Here is an 18,967-nt window from a genome sequence, read left to right as displayed (position 1 = left end):
TTTGAGAATTTGCATTTTTAACAAGTTCTAGGTGGTGATGATGATGCTAGTTCTGTGCCCACACTCTGAGAACACCTGGTTAAGCATAATGGCTAGTGGCTCTCAACACTGCCTACACATTAGAATCACCTGGAGAAATTTTAAAACTCCTGACAGCTAGGCACACCCTCAGACCAATTCCATCAGAATCTCTGGGGTGGGGTCGAGGGAACAATATGTTTAAAGCTTCTAAAATTAAGAAGCTTTCTCTACAGCAAAGTCTATAAAAGCTATTAATGGATGTAAAGTGATTTTCTGAGTGGGTAATATAATATGCAATATTTCTGAAGTTTTTGGACCAGAAACACTTCTGTCAAGGCACATAATTGACAGCTCTGGATGTGTGAAATACTAGCCTACAGGATAAAGTGGAAACTGCTTTATGCAGCCTATAAGTCATTCCCCTCCAAACTCGATCCAGTCTCATCTTTTCCCAGACTCTCCCTGGCTCCACTGCCTGTAATCCTATTAAAATATCAATAACTCTTTATTGCAATTATCTGTTTCAATGTGACTGCACTATTTCTACAAGCTCATTGGAGTCAGAGTTTGCATCTCATTTATCTTTGATTCCCCAGAGCTAGCATGATGCCAAGCACAGGCAGTGCTCAATAAACATTTGTTGAGTAATTGAATTCAGACTAATATCCCTACTTTCTGTAGAAAAGGTAATGTGTCAAGCATGGCTTTTATGCAATGTAGCATGTGCAACAGCTTTTACATAGCTAACATCAGAACTGAATTATTTCTTCTTCATAGAGCTACTCTTGTTTGATATTGCCTTAAATAAAAAAAGACTACATGCACTTAGAGATGATACTTGTCTTGGGATCTGTTACATCTTCAATTCATTAGTAACTTAAGAGTGGCAAAAAGCTTTGGTAATTTTTTATTCTAAGAATCATATTAGCCAAGTGATCCAAAAAGAGGTACAAATGCTTTGTACATTAACAACGAGATGAAGTTTCCAAAAACCCGTAAAGAGAAATGAAAACAAAACCAAAAGCTGCTATTGTTTCAAAAATCCAAGTTTTTAAAACTTGGACATGCTAAAATTAAATCAGTTTTGATTTTGTTTTTTTAATTTATAAAGAACAGTATTCTTCTGTCAGCAAGCTGCATGCCAATTCAGGTCAAGCAACTTTGGAATATAAAGAAAAAAATTGCAAGATTAAGTTTAGTATTCTTCTTCAGTGCCACAAAAGAAAACATCTGACTTCACACGACACAGCTGGTATGGTCCATTCTATACCTTTCTGGAACTATGTTTTCTATATACGTCACAAATATTTAAAATAATCACGTATGTATTAAGTCTCAAAGCATCATAAAACTAGGTTGCTTCTCAAACTTTTTCAGTTTGTGGTACTGTGAGACTGGATTGGATGAAATCAATCATGTTTACAAACATTAACATATATTTGTTTTTAAAGGGCAGTGATAATTACCTTAACACATATTTTTCATTCAACAAGTAATTACTGAGTGCCCATTATGTGTCAGGCACTGTTCTTGTAGCTATAGTTATGCAATAAAGAAAATAAATTTCCTTATGAAGCTTATAATCTGGTCTATTTTTTCCTAGAAAGGAAAAAAGTGGAAACATTCGTGTGGTCCAAATTAGAAACAGGGATTCTTTGCAAGGGAGGGAAAGAAGTTAAATCTAAAAGCCGTTAGTTTATAAAACTTGCTGGAAGACTCCCAGCAACTCTGAAAAAGCTGATAAACCTAAAAGAAAGATGAAAGTAATAAACTTTAAAATTAGTTAGTATTTACCTCTGAATTCCTTCAAGAATAACCTTAACAGCTTCCATTAACTTTTGAAGATATACAAATGCTTCTTCAAATGATGCTATTTTTGAAGACATCAGAGCTGAATTTGAGCCCAATCTTTGAAACACATCCATGCTAAAATAGAGAAAAAAATGCTCGTAGGTACACATGCGTATTTAGTGTAATTCAAGTATTTCGATTTCTAGTGTATAAAATTAGGTAATATTTAAAACTCCTCTCTCATAATGCTAATCTATTTAAATTAGAAATAAAAGACTAACTTGTGAATGTCCAGGCTACCATTCATGCAAAAGATATGGATCAACAACTATACAGGTCTAATCTAAAGTAATACTGTAAAAGCTATGTGAATAATGTTTCACTCTAAGAGACCATAAGAGATGGAAGGGAAGTAATAATATCAATTTATATTCAAGTCAGTACGTAAGTACTGACAGTACTCCTGTACATAAGGATGAAGAAAAAAAATCAGACATCAGATTTAGAGTTTGCTGAAACTGGATGTTATAAGTGTTCATACACTTTACTCTGGTAATTCCAATTTTAGAAATCTATCACATATTAATAATTATTCATAACTGGGTAACAATTAGTAATCACCTAAATGTTCAACAATAAAAAAAGTGTTAATAAATAGTAAATTAGCCACCTGATGAAAGACCAAACAACTATTAAAATGATGCTTATGCCATCTAGGAAACAGAAAAATTAAGGTATACAAAATGTACTCAAATAATAACAACCATATAAAAAATCAAAACATATACTGTATGGGCTGAACAGTGTCCCCCCAAAATTCATGTTCACCCACAACCTCAATGTGGCCTTATTTAAAATAGGATCTTTATAATTAGTTAAGTTAAAATGAGGTCATTCTGGATTAGGGTGGGCACTACCCTATGTGAAGACAAAGGCAGAGAGTGGGATGATATATCTACAAATACTGCTGGCAGCTACTAGAAGCTAGGAGACAGTCATGGAATAGATTCTCCCTCAGAACCTCCTAAAAGAACCAACTCTGCAGACACCTGGATTTCAGACTTTCCAGCCTCCAGAACTGAGTGAATAGATTTCTGTTATTTTATTTTATTTTTCAATATTTTTTATTGAAGTATAGTTGATTTACAATGTTGTGTTAATTTCTGCTGTACAGCAGTGATTCAGTTATACATATATGTACATTCTTTTTTTATACACTTTTCCATTATGGTTTATCATAGGATATTGAATATAGATCTCTGTGCTATGTCACAGGACTCTGTTGTTTATCCATTCTATATATAAAAGCTTACATCTGCTAACCTCAACCTCTTTAAGGTTGTGCATAGGTGCTCTAATAATAGTTTTATAAAAATTATTTTTTTTATTTTATAAAAATTGTGCATAGGGCCTACCAGATCTTCACATGACCATCTCTATGTGAAAGGCTCAAACATGAATATGTTGAGAAGTTCTACAGTGACTCTGGTACACAACCAGGCATGGAAAACAATAAAGTAGGCTTTAAAAACTATATACTGATAAAATAATATAAGCATTTTCCACTTACTGAAGTACTATAATGTAAGTCTATTATCCAGAAATTACCAAGAACTCTGTAACATCCAACACAAATTGTATGTATATTATAGGTCAGTTCTAAGGTACATAAAGTACTCAAATGTTTTCTAAATGAAAGGAACATTAAAATATCTTAGATATTGTTTTAAACTACTTTATTTTTAAAGTGATCATTTCTGGCATATACAACTTTCGGCTAACAAAAATATCTGATAAGCCACAACATTAAAAATACATTAAGACTGGACAAATCAAAACCTTTGCTTTATATGAAAATACAAAATTTTAAATGTTTTCTTTACCTCACATGTCAGATATCGTTATTTCTTTAGGATAACAGACTATATATTTGTTTGAAAAAGATTTTTAATTGTTGTCAAGGACTAAAAATGGGTCCCAAATCTATGACCGATTGAGAATAGATGTTTAAGTGGAGTGCTAATATTACTTTGCTGCTCTTGTAGACAACTCGAACAGATAAATGATCTTAATCCAAAACAACAAACTGGGCCCTCGAGACAAAATCATACCACAAAGCACGTAGTAAGATTAACATATTAATTATATAAAGACTATAGGCTTGGGGAAAAGTATGGAAGGGAGCGTCGGCCTACTTTAAAACCAGTTGTTTTCAATAATTTTTTAAGTTACTCTAGCAGCAGCCTATTTAAAGACTACTCACAAATGGTCTCTATCTTTTCATTTTACCAAGACCATAATACTTCATGTGTATGAAATAAAAGTATTTCTCCGTTTTAAGTAAAAGTATTTATCTTTCTTTTAAAAAAATTTTACATGAATTTTCCCTTATCCAGACTGATGTTTTCTTTACATTATTTTAAATCTGATTAAGGCTTTGTATCCTGCTAATTCGTTTAGCTAATCTTGGTGACTATTCATTGGTTTTGACATATATAGGCAATGATTCTCATCAAGGTTTCACATCTGAATCACCTGGAGAGAAGCACTAGTTCGGCTTCACTTAAGTCCTACTGAATCAGCACTTCTTAGAACCTAGGCATATATATTTTTTAAACTCTCCAGATAATTGTGATGCGCACCCCTAGTTAAGCACCACTGTTTCTAAGGGTACAAATTTGACAAAAGGCCCCCTTAAGATAATCTAGTACAAACTATATTGTTAAACTCACAACCCAAACACTAACTATTTAATGAATAAGAGTAATGATGGAAAACCCTAAAATTCAAAAATTCTTGGAAATTTAGTACCTGTTTTGATATATTGTAATCCAAACATTCTCTAGGATAGACCAGATCTCTTGATGCCTGTTGGGTTGGGGAAGATGAGAACCTGAGGAAATGGTGATTTCTTGGTTATTAGATTTCATCAAAGAATTATCTTCTTGCCTTTTACCCGCTGTATTTTTTGAAGGATTTTGCTTAAGTTTTGCCTTGACCTGGGGAAATAAGAATTACATAATATGCAGCTAATCCTTCACTAGTAAGTGAGAGAAAAAGAATGCTAATTGTTGCTTACAAATGTTCTAGCTTTCTGGGAAGTGCTGATTATTCTTTGTCCTTGATTATGTATAGAATATTCCCAGAATAGCATCAGAGCTAAAAAAAAATTTCCTTTTCCATTTATATCAAACAATATTTCCAATCTATTTATTACAGAGTATAGAAGTAGAATTCTACTTGTAAGGGATGAAGAAATAAGTGAGCAAAGAAATGGAAACAACTGTTATAGACTGCTCTTTTAAGAAGTTTGGTAGTTGATGGAAGGAGATGGTACAGTAAATAGCATGACCAATTAAAAGTATTTAAGAATAGATCTGAGCATATTTTTAAGCAGGGTAAAAGAGTGATACTACTGGTTCAAGTGATTTTTTAAAAATATCACCTTGGGGGAAAATATTAACTTAGGTGAAAAATATATCTGATAGAATGGAAAAAAAGTTTTAACTATGATTTTAACTTGGGTTTTTTGACTTGGCACTACTATAACTTCTTTGTGAACTTAAATAAAATCTCTAGGTTTCCTTTGTTGATAAAAGTATGATTTCAAAGGTTAGCTTCATGGATTATTCATGGTTTATTAATTTCATGTTTATCAAATTAAAAAGAAAGGAAATTTCCAAAACTGTAACAGTTAATATTTATTTAGCATTCTCATGTACAAGAATTTTCTAAGAACTTTACTTATAATTTTCTTAGAACTTTATATATAGATAGAAAGTTAACCATCACAATTACATCTGTGATTATCTATATTTTATAACTGAGGCACAGAAAGGATAAGTAACTCATGCAAGGTCACACAGATGCTAAGAGGCATGAACAGAATTTGACCTTCAGTAGTCTATGAATGGGGTTATAATCTCTCTCCAACTATAAAGAGAATATTTCCCTTTTATTTCTTTTGAGACAGGAAGAAAATTGCCTGTTTACATTAATTATGAACTTAATAAATACACATGAATGGAAAGATGTATTTTGTTCTGAAATAAATGTGTTTACTCACCACATAGTGCTTTTCCTCAGCTGTCAAACAGTAGTGTATACAACTATGCAAATGGATTGCTTTTTCAAACACTTATATAGCACTGACTATGTGCTAGGCACTAAGTGCTCTACAAATATTAATTTATTTGTCATGAAAGGTCTGAAGCAGAGATTATTATACTCTTTTTACAAAAGAAAGGATTAAGGCTCAGAGAGGTTAAATAACCAGAAGGTAAAAACACAACTAGTCAGCATGGGAAGTCTGAGGCACACAAGCCTAAAGTTTATTAACAAGACTTATTTTAATTATTCTATCTCCTGGAAGAGCAAGTCTTTTTTTTTTATGGTGGTTAAAAGGCTTATAAAAGAAAAAAATATATATCCTTTTCTCCACCCCATCTATACAAAAATCTGGAAAATGATGCTACTTAACTTCCCATTTTTGTTTCTCAGAAGCAAACAAATAATGAATATTTCTCTTTTCCAGATTTTCTACACTTGGTAAATTCAGATAGGGGGAATTTTTTTTTATAGTTACTATATTTAGATACTCTATTCCTGGAGGTAATCTACTTGTTGTTGTTGCTCATGTTAGTGACACATGACTAAGTATTCAGGTCATATATCAAATCTAATGTATTCTACAAGACAAAACACTATTGAAAGTGTATTTTAAAAGCCCAAGCTAAATCACAATGTTCCTGGCTGACTTGGGACAATGAATTGTTTCAAACATGAAAATAAAGCAACACTTGAGAGCTCTAACTGTGGAAACAACACAGGTTGTTTCAAGCAATCAGACTAATGCCAAGTGTTGAGGGAAATGCACTAATGAGGATACTAGATTCTTTGCCACTTGCCTTCTTGAAGCTTACCAATGTGACAACTGGAAAATCAGGATCCAAGAAGAAATAACTTACTAAGTAATAATTCAATATTTTTAAAAGGAGGCAATATATCTTAGGCATACCATTATGTGATAAACAACACTAAATTTTAACATCACATTTTCATAGTAACTCCCATTGCTAGGTTTCCAATTGATGAAAGAATCTTGATATTCATTAACATTTTTATCTCAGTCAATCCTAATTTTTTTTATTCTCAATAATTTTAATTCAAAAACTGCTAAGCCTGTGAGTATCGTGAACTTTTCATCTTGTTCACCATGTCTGTTTCAGTAAAGATGGGGTTCAGGGCTCAGTTCTGTGAGGGAAAAGGATAATGTATTTTCCCCTGCACAGTTCAAGTACAGTACTCAAGCTGCAACTCCTACATTTCCAGGTCCATTCTTCCCTACTAAAGGTTCTAAAAGTCACACTTGCCATAGAAAAATATAACTACCGATGTTTTGGTCATCTTAAACCAAAAGATCATTCACCCCTTAAATCAATTATTTCCTCAAGAATTATCATATATTTCCTATGAGTTTATCAAAAAGATGCTTTTTCACTCTGTAAGATACTCTCTTAAGCAAGTAAGTTCTTTCCTCACCAACTATGACTAAGTATAATATCATCTAATCCTTTCATTACTTCATAAGTAGTGGGACCTATGTTACCAGAAAAAATCATTGAGAAAAACCTGGCCAATAACTCAAAGAAAAAAAGAATATGATATATACATACTAGATGAAAGTACCATTAATAGCTTACCTAGTAATTGTGATGCTGAGTTTTTTGAGCAATTTCAGGCATATAAGCTATCCAGAATTTTCTAGATTTGAAATTAGGAGACTGTAGAAATACAGTATTACCAGGGACAAAACTCCCATAGTCATTTTAAAGGGGCAAAAAGGCCATCAGTGCTAGGTGAACTGCGTAAGACTCACACGAGGAGACTTGTTAAAAAATTGGTAGGTCGATTGGCAAGTTTGAATAGGGTCTGCAGGTTAGATAATTATGTCAATATTAATTTTCTGATTAATTATACTAGTTACATAACATACCCTTATTCTTTAGGATATAAATATATGGAAATATTTAGGGGTAAAGGAGAATGATATCTGCATCATACTCTTAAAACAGTTCAGAAAAAATATTTTGGTTAGATAAGTAGACAGGTAGATAGGGAAAACAATAAAGCAAATGTGATAAAATATTAACATTGGGAAATCGGGGTAAAGGATATATATGAGAATTCTTTATATTACTCTTGTAATTTTTTTGTAAGTTTGAAACTATTTCAAAATAAAACATGAAACAAGAACAAAAACATTACTGGGTACCACTGCCAGAAGTTTTATTCAGTAAAATTTGAGAGGGCCTTGGCATCTGAATGTTTAAAAAATTTCCAAAGTATCTTGATGCAAGTTGTGATCCACTGGTCAGGAGCACTGAAAAATGAGTAGTCAGCAACAATACATAGCTTTCTTCTATTCATAAATGAAATAACATAAAATCCCAACAACTGCTGTGACACTGCTTCCACAAGAGGATGTGTTTTATAACTTGTAATAAGGATTGCTTACTTGCCATTCAATTCACTTAATATTTACTTTTAGTATGTTAGAATAAGTTAAAATCTTTTACCTACTGCTGTCTGCCCAATACATTTTTAGAACGCATGTGATTAGCTACTCTAAGTGGCATTCCAAAGGTATCTTACCTCTATAAATGTTTGGAGTAGTTTGTTTACTTGAGCAAAGGCCTGTGGAAGAATACCATCATAATTTGACCTTGTACTGAAAGCATGTAGCAAACTTTTAGAATCCTGAAGCAGCAATTTCACTGTTGTAAAATCCACTGCATTGTTAGCTGGTAACAGAAAATTAAGGAGGAAAAAATATGTAAGAATGAGTATACAACACAAAAATGTTTTTGGAAAACCAATGTAATAATAATTATGAAATTTAAGAAGCGTATGCATTTACACCTATAGGCTACTCCTAATTTATCTCTCTTGTGTAAAAAGCAACAATTAGACTTAGTTTTAGACAAAGTTCTTGGGGTTCATTCTGGTATTCTGTACAGCCTTCCCTCCATATCCACCAGTTCCACATCTATAGATTCAATCAACCATGGATCGAAAATATTTGGCAACAAAGTTCCATCAAGTTCCAAAAAGTGAAACCTGAATTTGCTGTGCACTGGCACCTATTTACATAGCATTTACATTGTATTAGGTATTACAAATAATCTAGAGATGATTTAACGTATACAGAAGAATGTGTGTCGGTTATACACAAATACTATACCATTTCATATAAGGGACCTGAGCATTGAGAATTTTGCTATCCTTGTGGGTCCTGGATACCGAGACTATATTCAGATTCCAGAATGTCCCTTAACAAGGTCAACTTCAAAGTAAAAGTAAAATGTGCAACATACTATATATAAAATAGACAAACAACAAGGTCCTACTGTATAGCACAGGGAACTATATTCAATACCCTTTAATAAACCATAATGGAAAAGAATATGAAAAAGAATATGCATATATATATATATATAACTGAATCACTCCGCTATACACCAGAAACTAACACAACGTTGTAAATCAACTATACCTCAATTTAAAAAAAGTAAAAGAAAATGAAAGAACATTAAACTCTTCAGAAAAGAGATAACCACCAAACGAGTTAAACCACAGATTTTCAAAACTGAGGTTGTTTGTATACATATTACTGTTGAGGTATCAGAGAGTCACATTTTGGCGGTAAGCACTTAAATTATATGCAGAACCTTTCATAATCAACTCAGTTATCATGTAGTGATTTACCTTCAAACTTTGAAAGGTAATACTAGATTTATTGAAAATGTGTTCTCTCTGGACACAATATAACCTCAGCGAAAAGTAAGCAATTTGGGTAACAGTGAGCTGTGGGCAAGAGACGCTAGTAGAATTTTTTTCCCCCATAAATTAGCAAAGTGAGTTAATCTACAAGTAATAATTTAAAGATATAACAATTTTTTCTCAAGGAACTAAAATCGCCTGCATTAAGTTCTCAAACCAATTGGGAGAAGTGGTGTCAATAATTTCAGATTCAAAAAGTTATGAACAATGAAGTTGAATAACTTTCTAATGTCACCAAAATTCAGAACAGAAAAAAAACTATTTCTATTATTAAGACAGAATACTACATAATAGATTTTGAAGGCATTTAAAATAACCATGCTACAATGTGTTTGTTTTGTTTTCTTTTAATGCTCACAGCTTCAGAAATTCTGTTATAGTCTGAAACACTGGCATGGTTTTTCACTGGCACTGTGAGTTAAAAAAAATAAAGAGTTTCTCTGTATAACTTACACAACAAGTATTTGCTTGTGAAATATTGAAAGGTTAAGTGAAAATAAAAAATAGATTTTCATAATTAATTACACAAATTCAGAAATTCTAATCTAATGTGATGGTTATAGCCAAGCTTCTGGCTTCCCTTTTATCAAGCAAACAACCAGTCTATCTCCTTACAAAACACTTCTAGTTATTTTATTTTATTTTTTTTTTGTGGTACACAGGCCTCTCACTGTTGTGGCCCCTCCCGCTGCGGAGCACAGGTTCCGGACACGCAGGCTCAGCGGCCATGGCTCACGGGCCCAGCCGCTCCACGGCATGTGGGATCTTCCCGGACCGGGGCACGAACTCGTGTCCCCTGCATTGGCAGGCGGACTCTCAACCACTGTGCCACCAGGGAAGCCCCTAGTTATTTTTTAAATCAATGACTAGTTTAAATTCCTGTGGGAAAAGAAGAGATGAGAGATGCTACAGAAGACAGAACGTAGGTAAATCTCCTCAGAAAAAGAAATTGGGCACAACTTCTCTTAAGGGTGCTTCTCCAGTGTAGGCTATGTTTGGTAAGGCTTATATCCTTGAATTAATCATTTGATTTCTGTCTTACAAGAATTCTTTACTAAGATTATGGGCAAAAGTATAATAACAATGATCAATTCAGTACCTAGACACAACATAAAATCTATATAGTTGAAATAATGCTTATATAAGATCAATAATTATTTAGGTTAAAGTTAATAGGGACTACAAAGTCAGAAAAAGCTACTACTCATCTTCTACACAAATTTCTACAAATTGATCTAAAGATACACGCTTGGTATACTGTAGTTAAACACATGTATAATTCAACAGCTGAGGATACTATTAAAAGATTATAAACAAAATCATGAACTGTGAGTTTTTCTAATTCAAAATTATTTTAGAGCAGAAGGCATTTTTATAATTCTATTATGTGTTCTTCACAAGTCAGTAAATATTAGGCATCAGATTCTTTCAGATCAAGGATCAATAAATTATGCACACAATAATCCTCAAAATGAGTTTTTAGCAAAAGGAGCAGTCACTGTCTCTTCAGTTTTCTTGTTACTAGAAAGAAATAGTTAGAGCTGCTGACTACTACCTCTAAGCTGTGTGTAAGAGCAAAACAGTGCCCAGCCCTGGAAAAACGGACAAATGGAACATGGCAACTAGATATCCCATTTTTGAAAATCTTGTTCAAGATCCCATTTTTGAAAATCTTGTTCAAGATGATTTATGGACTTTTTTTTTTTCTTCAGTATGCGGGCCTCTCACTGTTGTGGCCTCTCCCGTTGCAGAGCACAGGATCCAGACGCGCAGGTCCAGCGGCCATGGATCACGGGCCCAGCCGCTCCATGGCATGTGGGATCTTCCCGGACCGGGGCACGAACCCGTGTCCCCTGCATCGGCAGGCGGACTCTCAACCACTGCGCCACCAGGGAAACCCTATGGACTTTCTCTTTTGATAGAACCAACTAGTAAAAGATATGGACAATGTCTCTATATATCTTGTAAAACTGCTTTGGAGACATGTCCAGCATGTCATTCCATATATATATATTCCTTATATAATAATATCCCAATAAATATTTTCCATAGTTAAAGATCAATGCCTGGAAAGTGTGTCTTTTTTAAAAAAATCAGTAGCTTTTAAAAATAGATATTCATATATAAGTCATAAGGTATTGACTTACATCTTATGACTTATTCCATATATAAGTCATAAGGTATTGACTAGGCACTTTAAATTCCCTGGGGAAGTTTTTAAAGATGTAAAACATTTTCAAAGAGTTTATACTTGAGGAGAGAGAGAGAACTGGCATACCCCTCCATAGAATGTTTTTGTTTTATCTTAGTTTCCAGGAAGCTTAGTGTCAAAATCTGTCTTCAAGGGTGTTCAATTATTTTCACATGCTTTATAGTAAAACTATCTTTCTTATTCTTCATTACCTGGCTCTTGTACCTTAAAGCCTAACTTAAAACCTCCTGTACTCAGGTGGTCATGTAAAGGCTCACATATACCCAGTTATTTTTTTAAAAGTAGACAGGATATAACTAATACATATAATAATAAACAAAATAGATCACTTCATGTTAGAAGTTTAAGAACAGTCAAGAACCAACTGAACATCCTAACAATGGTTATACTTTGCTTTTTAAAGGTATAGCAAGACAAATCTAGTTGTTCACTTTGGACAAATCACTTACCCTCTCAAGTCTTATTTCCTTAATCATATCAATAAAACACAGACTTTAATAACATTAGACCAGGGCTTTTCGCATCTTTTGCTTCTTAGCAGAAAATCTTTTTTAATCATACATGGAATCTCTATATATAAACAAACAAAAGAAAGATGAATGGCTAAAGTTGGGGTTGAGGGCCAAAGGCTCGCTATTATCAGGCTCCCCATCAACCTTTCCACCTCCAATCTGTGGCAACTCCAGAGGCACTTCAAGAAGGTTCTGTGCAACATAGTTTTAAAACTACCAACTAAGTGGTTGATTTTAGTCTTGTCTTGGTTCTAAAATTCACTCTCCACCAAAGCCAAACGTTTCCTATTCCTTATCCATGTATTTTAAATAGAAACCTTGATAAACTATTTTTTAAATTAGTACATGAAATGTAGTCAAAGTTTGTGTGTTGGGCTTCCCTGGTGGCGCAGTGGTTGAGAGTCCGCCTGCCGATGCAGGGGACACGGGTTCGTGCCCTGATCCGGGAAGATCCCACATGCCACGGAGCGGCTAGGCCCATGAGCCATGGCCGCTGAGCCTGCGCATCCGGAGCCTGTGCACTGCAATGGGAGAGGCCACAGCAGTGACAGGCCCGCATACTGCAAAAAAAAAAAAAAAAAAGAAAAAAGTTTGTGTGTTAAACACGATGAGAAATGAAAAAAAATCCACATAATTCTATTTGCATACCTAAATAAACTTTTAAAAGTTTTCAAACATTATTAAAAATTATATATTCACAATATCCAGGAACATCAACAATGATACAATTAACAGTTACAAGCTCTAGGAACTGCATCCAGCTGCCATAAATTTCCTTAAGAAATTAGAAGTATAAATGGTTAAGAACTAATTGACAAATCTCTTATTAATTCATCTTCACATTCCATGGAGTATATCTATTAGTCTGACTTTAATACAACACTTCCAAAGACAAGATAAAAGATTCAAACCTTTAGAGAGATTTTCATATAGGCTCTCAACAGTTAAAAGCAAGTTCTTTTCCACAACTAATCCAAATACAGCCAACCAATGTTTTCTAAAGCACTGTAATAAATGTATTAGAGTCCATGGTGGTTTCAAGTACAGCACCTAGAAAAAAATAGCATCATTGATTTATTTATTATTCCTATTATTTAAAAGTACCTATTTAGGAATTCCTACATATATTTCCAGGCAAAACATAGTTGAATTCTTTTAAAACTAAAAGATGTTTCATTAAACGCCAATCACAATCTTAAAATGCTAATTCCACTGCAAATTGCTTTTGTAAAATTCATATTAGTATTAATCCTTACAGCTTCAGAAACTATGTGTGCAAAAACACTGTTCTAATCAGAAGAAGCATAGTTCTAATCAGCAAAAGTTGTCGATCTACTTTTCAACATGGTCACTTCTATGAGGAAATCAATCTATTTCATAAAACTAGAGAAAATAATCTATATAGAAAAAAATTGCCAACTATAATTGACACTTGCTACACTCTTGTAAAGACATGTTTACAAAGAAGATTGATCACTTAGTACTACAAGATGTCAGCACATCCTTTTTTGAACCGTTCATATGCAATGACTTTCCTAGACTCTGTTATGAAATCTAATTTACGTCAACCTTCCTAGAAGAATCTGATCATTCTTCATCATCTTGGTTCAAGACTTGATAATATAATCAAGCCACATTGGCAAATATTAGAACCTCACTGAATATCTGGAAGAGATACAACTGATGGGAAACAAAGTTTCTCCTAATGATAAATGTGAATAGCAAACAAACATTAAACTAAGAAGGCCACTATTGCCAAATGTAGTGTTTTACTGATTGCAGAAAAGATGTGAATCTAAAGAAAATTCAAAATATTTTACTAATATCAAATTTATACTCTGATTCTCATATTTACATGACATAAGCTAACATTTAACTTCTCTTTCTGAAAACATATTGCTAAGGCAATTCCCTATACTAGACATTTTGACTCAAATAAACTTAAAATGAGAGGTTTTCTGAATTCAATTTAAGCTCCATGGAGGCAATGTGTCTGATACGCTGAAGACACACAATAAATATTTGTTCACTGAAAAAAATGAATGATAAGATGTAGAGAACAAACATATGGACACCAAGGGGGGAAGGGAGGGTGGGGGTGATGGTGGTAGTATGAATTGGGAGATTGGGATTGACATGTATACACTAATATGTATAAAATAGGTAACTAATAAGAACCTGCTCTATAAAAATTCAAAATAAATGAATGATAAAATAGAGTCCTAATCTTTAGGAAATGCCCAACACTTAGCGTTCAAAGAGTTATTCCAAAAACTTCAAGAAAAAAATATAATGTGATGTAGATTATTACAATAAAGCTTACACATCTTATATAAGTAATATTTCTTAAAATAAGGTAATAAATCTTCAGCAATAAAAAGGAAATTTTCAACTAAGAGTTGAAATAATCACCTCCATCCAAAGGTTTCCAAAAGCAATTTTCATTTCTGTTTCTAATATTGAAGATAAAGCTGTTCCAAGAGATTTTTCAAGATCAGATACAATGCTTTCAAGTGGAATGCAGAGTCCAGAGTTTGTAGATTCCTCCTCACAGCTCTTCTCTAAAGGTGTTGCTTCTTTAAAACAAATAGTTACAGGCTTTATTTAGGACACTAATAGTAAATATTTTACATATATAATTAGTATTTGGCCATAAATAATAAACATTTAATGGATATAATTAGTGTTTGATCCTAAAAACAAATGAATACTTTATTTTTGAAACAGTATTCATGGGAGTTCCCTGGTGGCCTAGCAGTTAGTATTCCAGGCTTTCGCTTGCCGTGGCCGGGGTTCAATCCGTGGTTGAGGAACTCCCGCAAGCCATGCGGCACAGCCAAAATAAATAAATAAATAATTTTTAAAATAAAAATAAAACAGTATTTAGAAACATTTATTTCTAGTATAGTTGTTTTAGACTCAACATAAATATATCACATTAGCAAAAGCTTTACCTTTTGACAAAAGGAGACAAAATGTTTTTACTAAAATAGAAATTTGAGAAATGTGTGTGATATTTTAACCAAAGTTTAAATTTTATTATTTTCAAAAAAAGTAAAAATTAAAATAATGCTTTGCATCTATTTATAATAGAAAACCAAGAACTATGGATCAAAATGTGTTTTCTTCCAAAGATAATATATTCTTCCAATTGCAACTCACATTTAATAAATTGCTTTGAAAAGACTAAAAGCTCTGACTTAACCACTTTTATTCCTTCCCCTTCTAAAATAAGTTTTGATTATTTTAATTGATATTATTTCAATATAATTACTACTTTGACACCTGCAAACAACTGCAATTTCTTTATGGCAAAATTCAATGTATTAAGGGGCACATCCCTACAAATACAAACCAAGGATTTAAAATGAGAGTAATATAATGGGCAAACCAAACGCATGTTTCCCTTGAAAAACCATATACTAGAATATTCTGTTACTCCCTCTAAATGCCATTTTGAATATTATGACAAAAGAAATTTTATTACCAAAAAGGTCAAATAAGTAGCATGTGATATATGAATACATGAAGCATATACATATGCTTTTAGAGACTTCAATAATTATTTTTCCCACAGAGGGAAATTGAGGGATGTATTTTTAAATTATGTAAGATTTAATATATTTCAACAAATATCAAGCGATAGAACAGATTATTCTGGTGGAAAAAAAGAGATAAAACAGCAGTATTGCCTTTAGCTTTCTTAAATATTTGTTCAAATTTTAAAAAAATTATTACTAGAGTCCTTCAAGTTTCTCTACTACTGAGTTTTTACTGTATTAATAGAAAGTTATGAATATGGAACTAATTTTTAAAATAAACTAAAAATTTCTCTCTACCTCAAATGAATTATTTCCTGTGGCTACTATTAATTTAAAAGGTATACTCTGAGGTAAAAAATAGGATGCACACAGTGATTATAAATATATAAAAATGTATGTGAGTGTACAGACAAAAATTCAAATTAATTTGTAAAAGTATATGTAGAAGGCAATAATGTTATATTTTCTCTTGGATTACCATTATAATATTCATTCATCTCTACCATTTGTGCCAGAAAATACTCCAAACAATGTTACTTTCAATGTACAAAATAAAAATTTACTATTAATTCCAACTGTTATCAATATTCTTAGTACATAAAATATGATATATTTCTAATTATTTGTAGTAAGAATACTACCTGCTTTCAATTGTTGTTTAGATATACAAGGCTGATGACATACAACTGTGTTCAGAGATAAGTTTAATAATTCTGCACTCAATTCTTCTTTACTGAGTGACTTCACACCACTTATTAGGCCTTTGTTTCTTAAATTTCTATCATCCCTAAGGTTGGGTTAGGAGGAAAAAATATTTTATTTTTTATAAGATAAATCACATGGCAACTAAAAACACATGGAATCTAATCAGAGGTTGGTGATTCTCATCATATATATTAAGAAACGATAACAATTTTTTTAATATAGAATATAAATAAATATACACTAGAATCAAATCATCTGAGCTTTTGAGAATAATTATTATTATTATATACTGAATGTTTCCCAGTTACCAGGCACTGTTCTAAGCACTTTATATATATATATCAATCCATTTAATTCTCACAAGAAACCTCTTAGGTAGGAGTGATACTAATTTTTATCCCCATTTCACACATAAGAAACTGAGGTGTATGGGAAGTCCCTGGGGGTCCACTGGTTAGGACTCCATGCTTTCACTGCTGAGGGCCTGGGTTCAATCCCTGGTCGGGGAACCAAGATCCCATAAGCCATGCGGTATGGCCAAAAAAAAAAAAAGAAAGAAAGAAACCGAGGTATAAAAAGGTTAAGTAACTTGTCCATAGTTATACCCGGTAAGTGGGAGATGGACTTGAACACAAGAATATGATCATCCCAAGATAAACACAGAGAGCCATAGTAAGATAAATAATTTACACAGGGTAAGCAATTATAAATTTCCTTAGAGTGAGCATAAGACAAATGATGTGAATTTGCTATTTGCTGAAAGAGCCAGTATGATTAGAGCATAGTGCATGAGACCAGTTTACGTGGCTACAGAGAAAGGCAAGAACATTAATAAATGGAAAGAGATTTAAGGGCTTCAATGGGGAAATGACATGATCAGATCTGTGTTTACCAAACTGTTGTTCTTGCAACTAGTAGGCTTCCAGCTTTTGTTAATGGCAGAGTAGTTTGGTCAGACTAACCAACCCTCCCACAACAAGAATTAGAAAATCTGGACCAAAAGCAACAAAAAAAGACAACCCCAAAAAACCCTATTTGAAGGCACTAGAAGGCAATCAAATGTAGGCAGAAGGTGGAGGGGAATCTACATTCAAGAAGCAGATGCTGCACTGGTAAGAGCTACAATGTTCTATCTTTTTGCCTGAGGGTATTCCCTAATTCATCACTGCCTTACAACAGAAAGCCACAGCATTTATGGCTTGAAATGTCAGAGGGCACTGTTCAGGACAGGCCAGAGCATACAGAAAGTTAAGGCGGAATCTGAAGAAGGGAGGAAACCACAGAGAAGGTGAGTCCTAAAATCTGCATATAAATTCTGCCCAGAAAAAAAAGCAACATACTGCCAAAAGACAAAGCAATCAACAGAACCAGACTCAGACATGACACAGATGTTGAAGCTATCTGATAGGAAATTTTAAATAATTTTGATTAATCTGTTAGAGGCTCTAATGAAAAAGGTGAATAGCATGTAAAACCAGATGGAAATGAAGAATGCCTTCAGCAGGCTCCTCAACAGACTCAACACAAGTGAGGAAAGAAACAACATACATTAAGACAGGTCAAAAGAAATTATCCAAACTGAAACAAAAAGAGAATAAAAGGTTAAAAAAATACATAAGAGCTGTTGGACAATATCAAATGGTCCAATATACATGCATGCATTAGTTGTCTACTGCTGTGTAACAATTAATCCCCAAAATTTAGCAGCTTGAAAAAACATTTATTATCTCACACAGCTTCTAAGAGTCAGGGATCTGAGAGTAGCTTGACTGAATGGTTCTGGCTCACGGTATCTCACAAAGGTGAAGCGTGCTATTGCCTGGGGTTGCAGTTATCTCAAGATTTAATTGCTGCTCATTCATGTGGCTATAGGCAGGGAGTAGCCCTTCACTGGTTTTTGTTTGGAGGCTTCAGTTTCTCAGCATGTGGGCCTCTCCACAGGGCTCCTCACAGCATGGAACTTGCTTCCCCACAACAAGTGATCCAAGAGAGATGGAAGAAACAAGAGTGCCCAAGAAGGAATTCCCAGTCTTTTATAACCTAATCTAAGAAGTGACACACCATCGCTTCTGATGCATGCTATCTGTCACACAGACAACCAATCCTGGTACAATGTAGAAAAGGACTACTCAAGGGCATTAACACTAAGAGGCACAGGGAATTCCCTGGAAGTCCAGTGGTTAGGACTCTGCACTTCCACTGTAGGGGGCCTGGGTTCCATCCCTGGTCAGGGAACTAAGTAAGATCTCACAATGCAGTGCAGCCAAAAAAAAAAAAAGAAAAAACAAAAACAAACAAACAAAAAATACTAAGAGGCAGGGATCACTGGAGTCATCATGGAT

The 18,967-nt window shown here is 33.5% G+C and overlaps 1 protein-coding gene across 8 annotated transcripts in view; it reads right to left on the bottom strand.

Moving 5' to 3' along the window:
* The window catches only part of SWT1 (SWT1 RNA endoribonuclease homolog), a 104,314-nt gene that overhangs the window by 55,947 nt on the left and 29,400 nt on the right, over positions 1-18,967 (bottom strand). For 7 of the 8 annotated variants that reach the window (XR_010941254.1, XM_067728913.1, XM_067728911.1 and 4 more), the window contains 6 exons: positions 16,562-16,707; positions 14,791-14,954; positions 13,290-13,428; positions 8,467-8,615; positions 4,624-4,811; positions 1,816-1,947 (listed from right to left, as the gene is read on the bottom strand). Coding sequence is in view for 6 of the 8 variants with exons in the window: in XM_067728913.1 (XP_067585014.1) it covers positions 1,816-1,947; positions 4,624-4,811; positions 8,467-8,615; positions 13,290-13,428; positions 14,791-14,954; positions 16,562-16,707 (918 nt within the window). In the remaining 2 variants the exon portion in view is untranslated. The remainder of the gene's footprint in view (positions 1-1,815; positions 1,948-4,623; positions 4,812-8,466; positions 8,616-13,289; positions 13,429-14,790; positions 14,955-16,561; positions 16,708-18,967) is intronic. The other variant, XR_010941255.1, reaches the window with a different exon arrangement.

Source organism: Pseudorca crassidens, chromosome 2 (assembly GCF_039906515.1).
Source record: "Pseudorca crassidens isolate mPseCra1 chromosome 2, mPseCra1.hap1, whole genome shotgun sequence".
In the NCBI taxonomy this organism is placed as follows: Eukaryota; Metazoa; Chordata; class Mammalia; order Artiodactyla; family Delphinidae; genus Pseudorca; species Pseudorca crassidens.
Note: the sequence above shows the minus strand (reverse complement) of the source record. Positions and strands in the feature narration are given on the sequence as shown.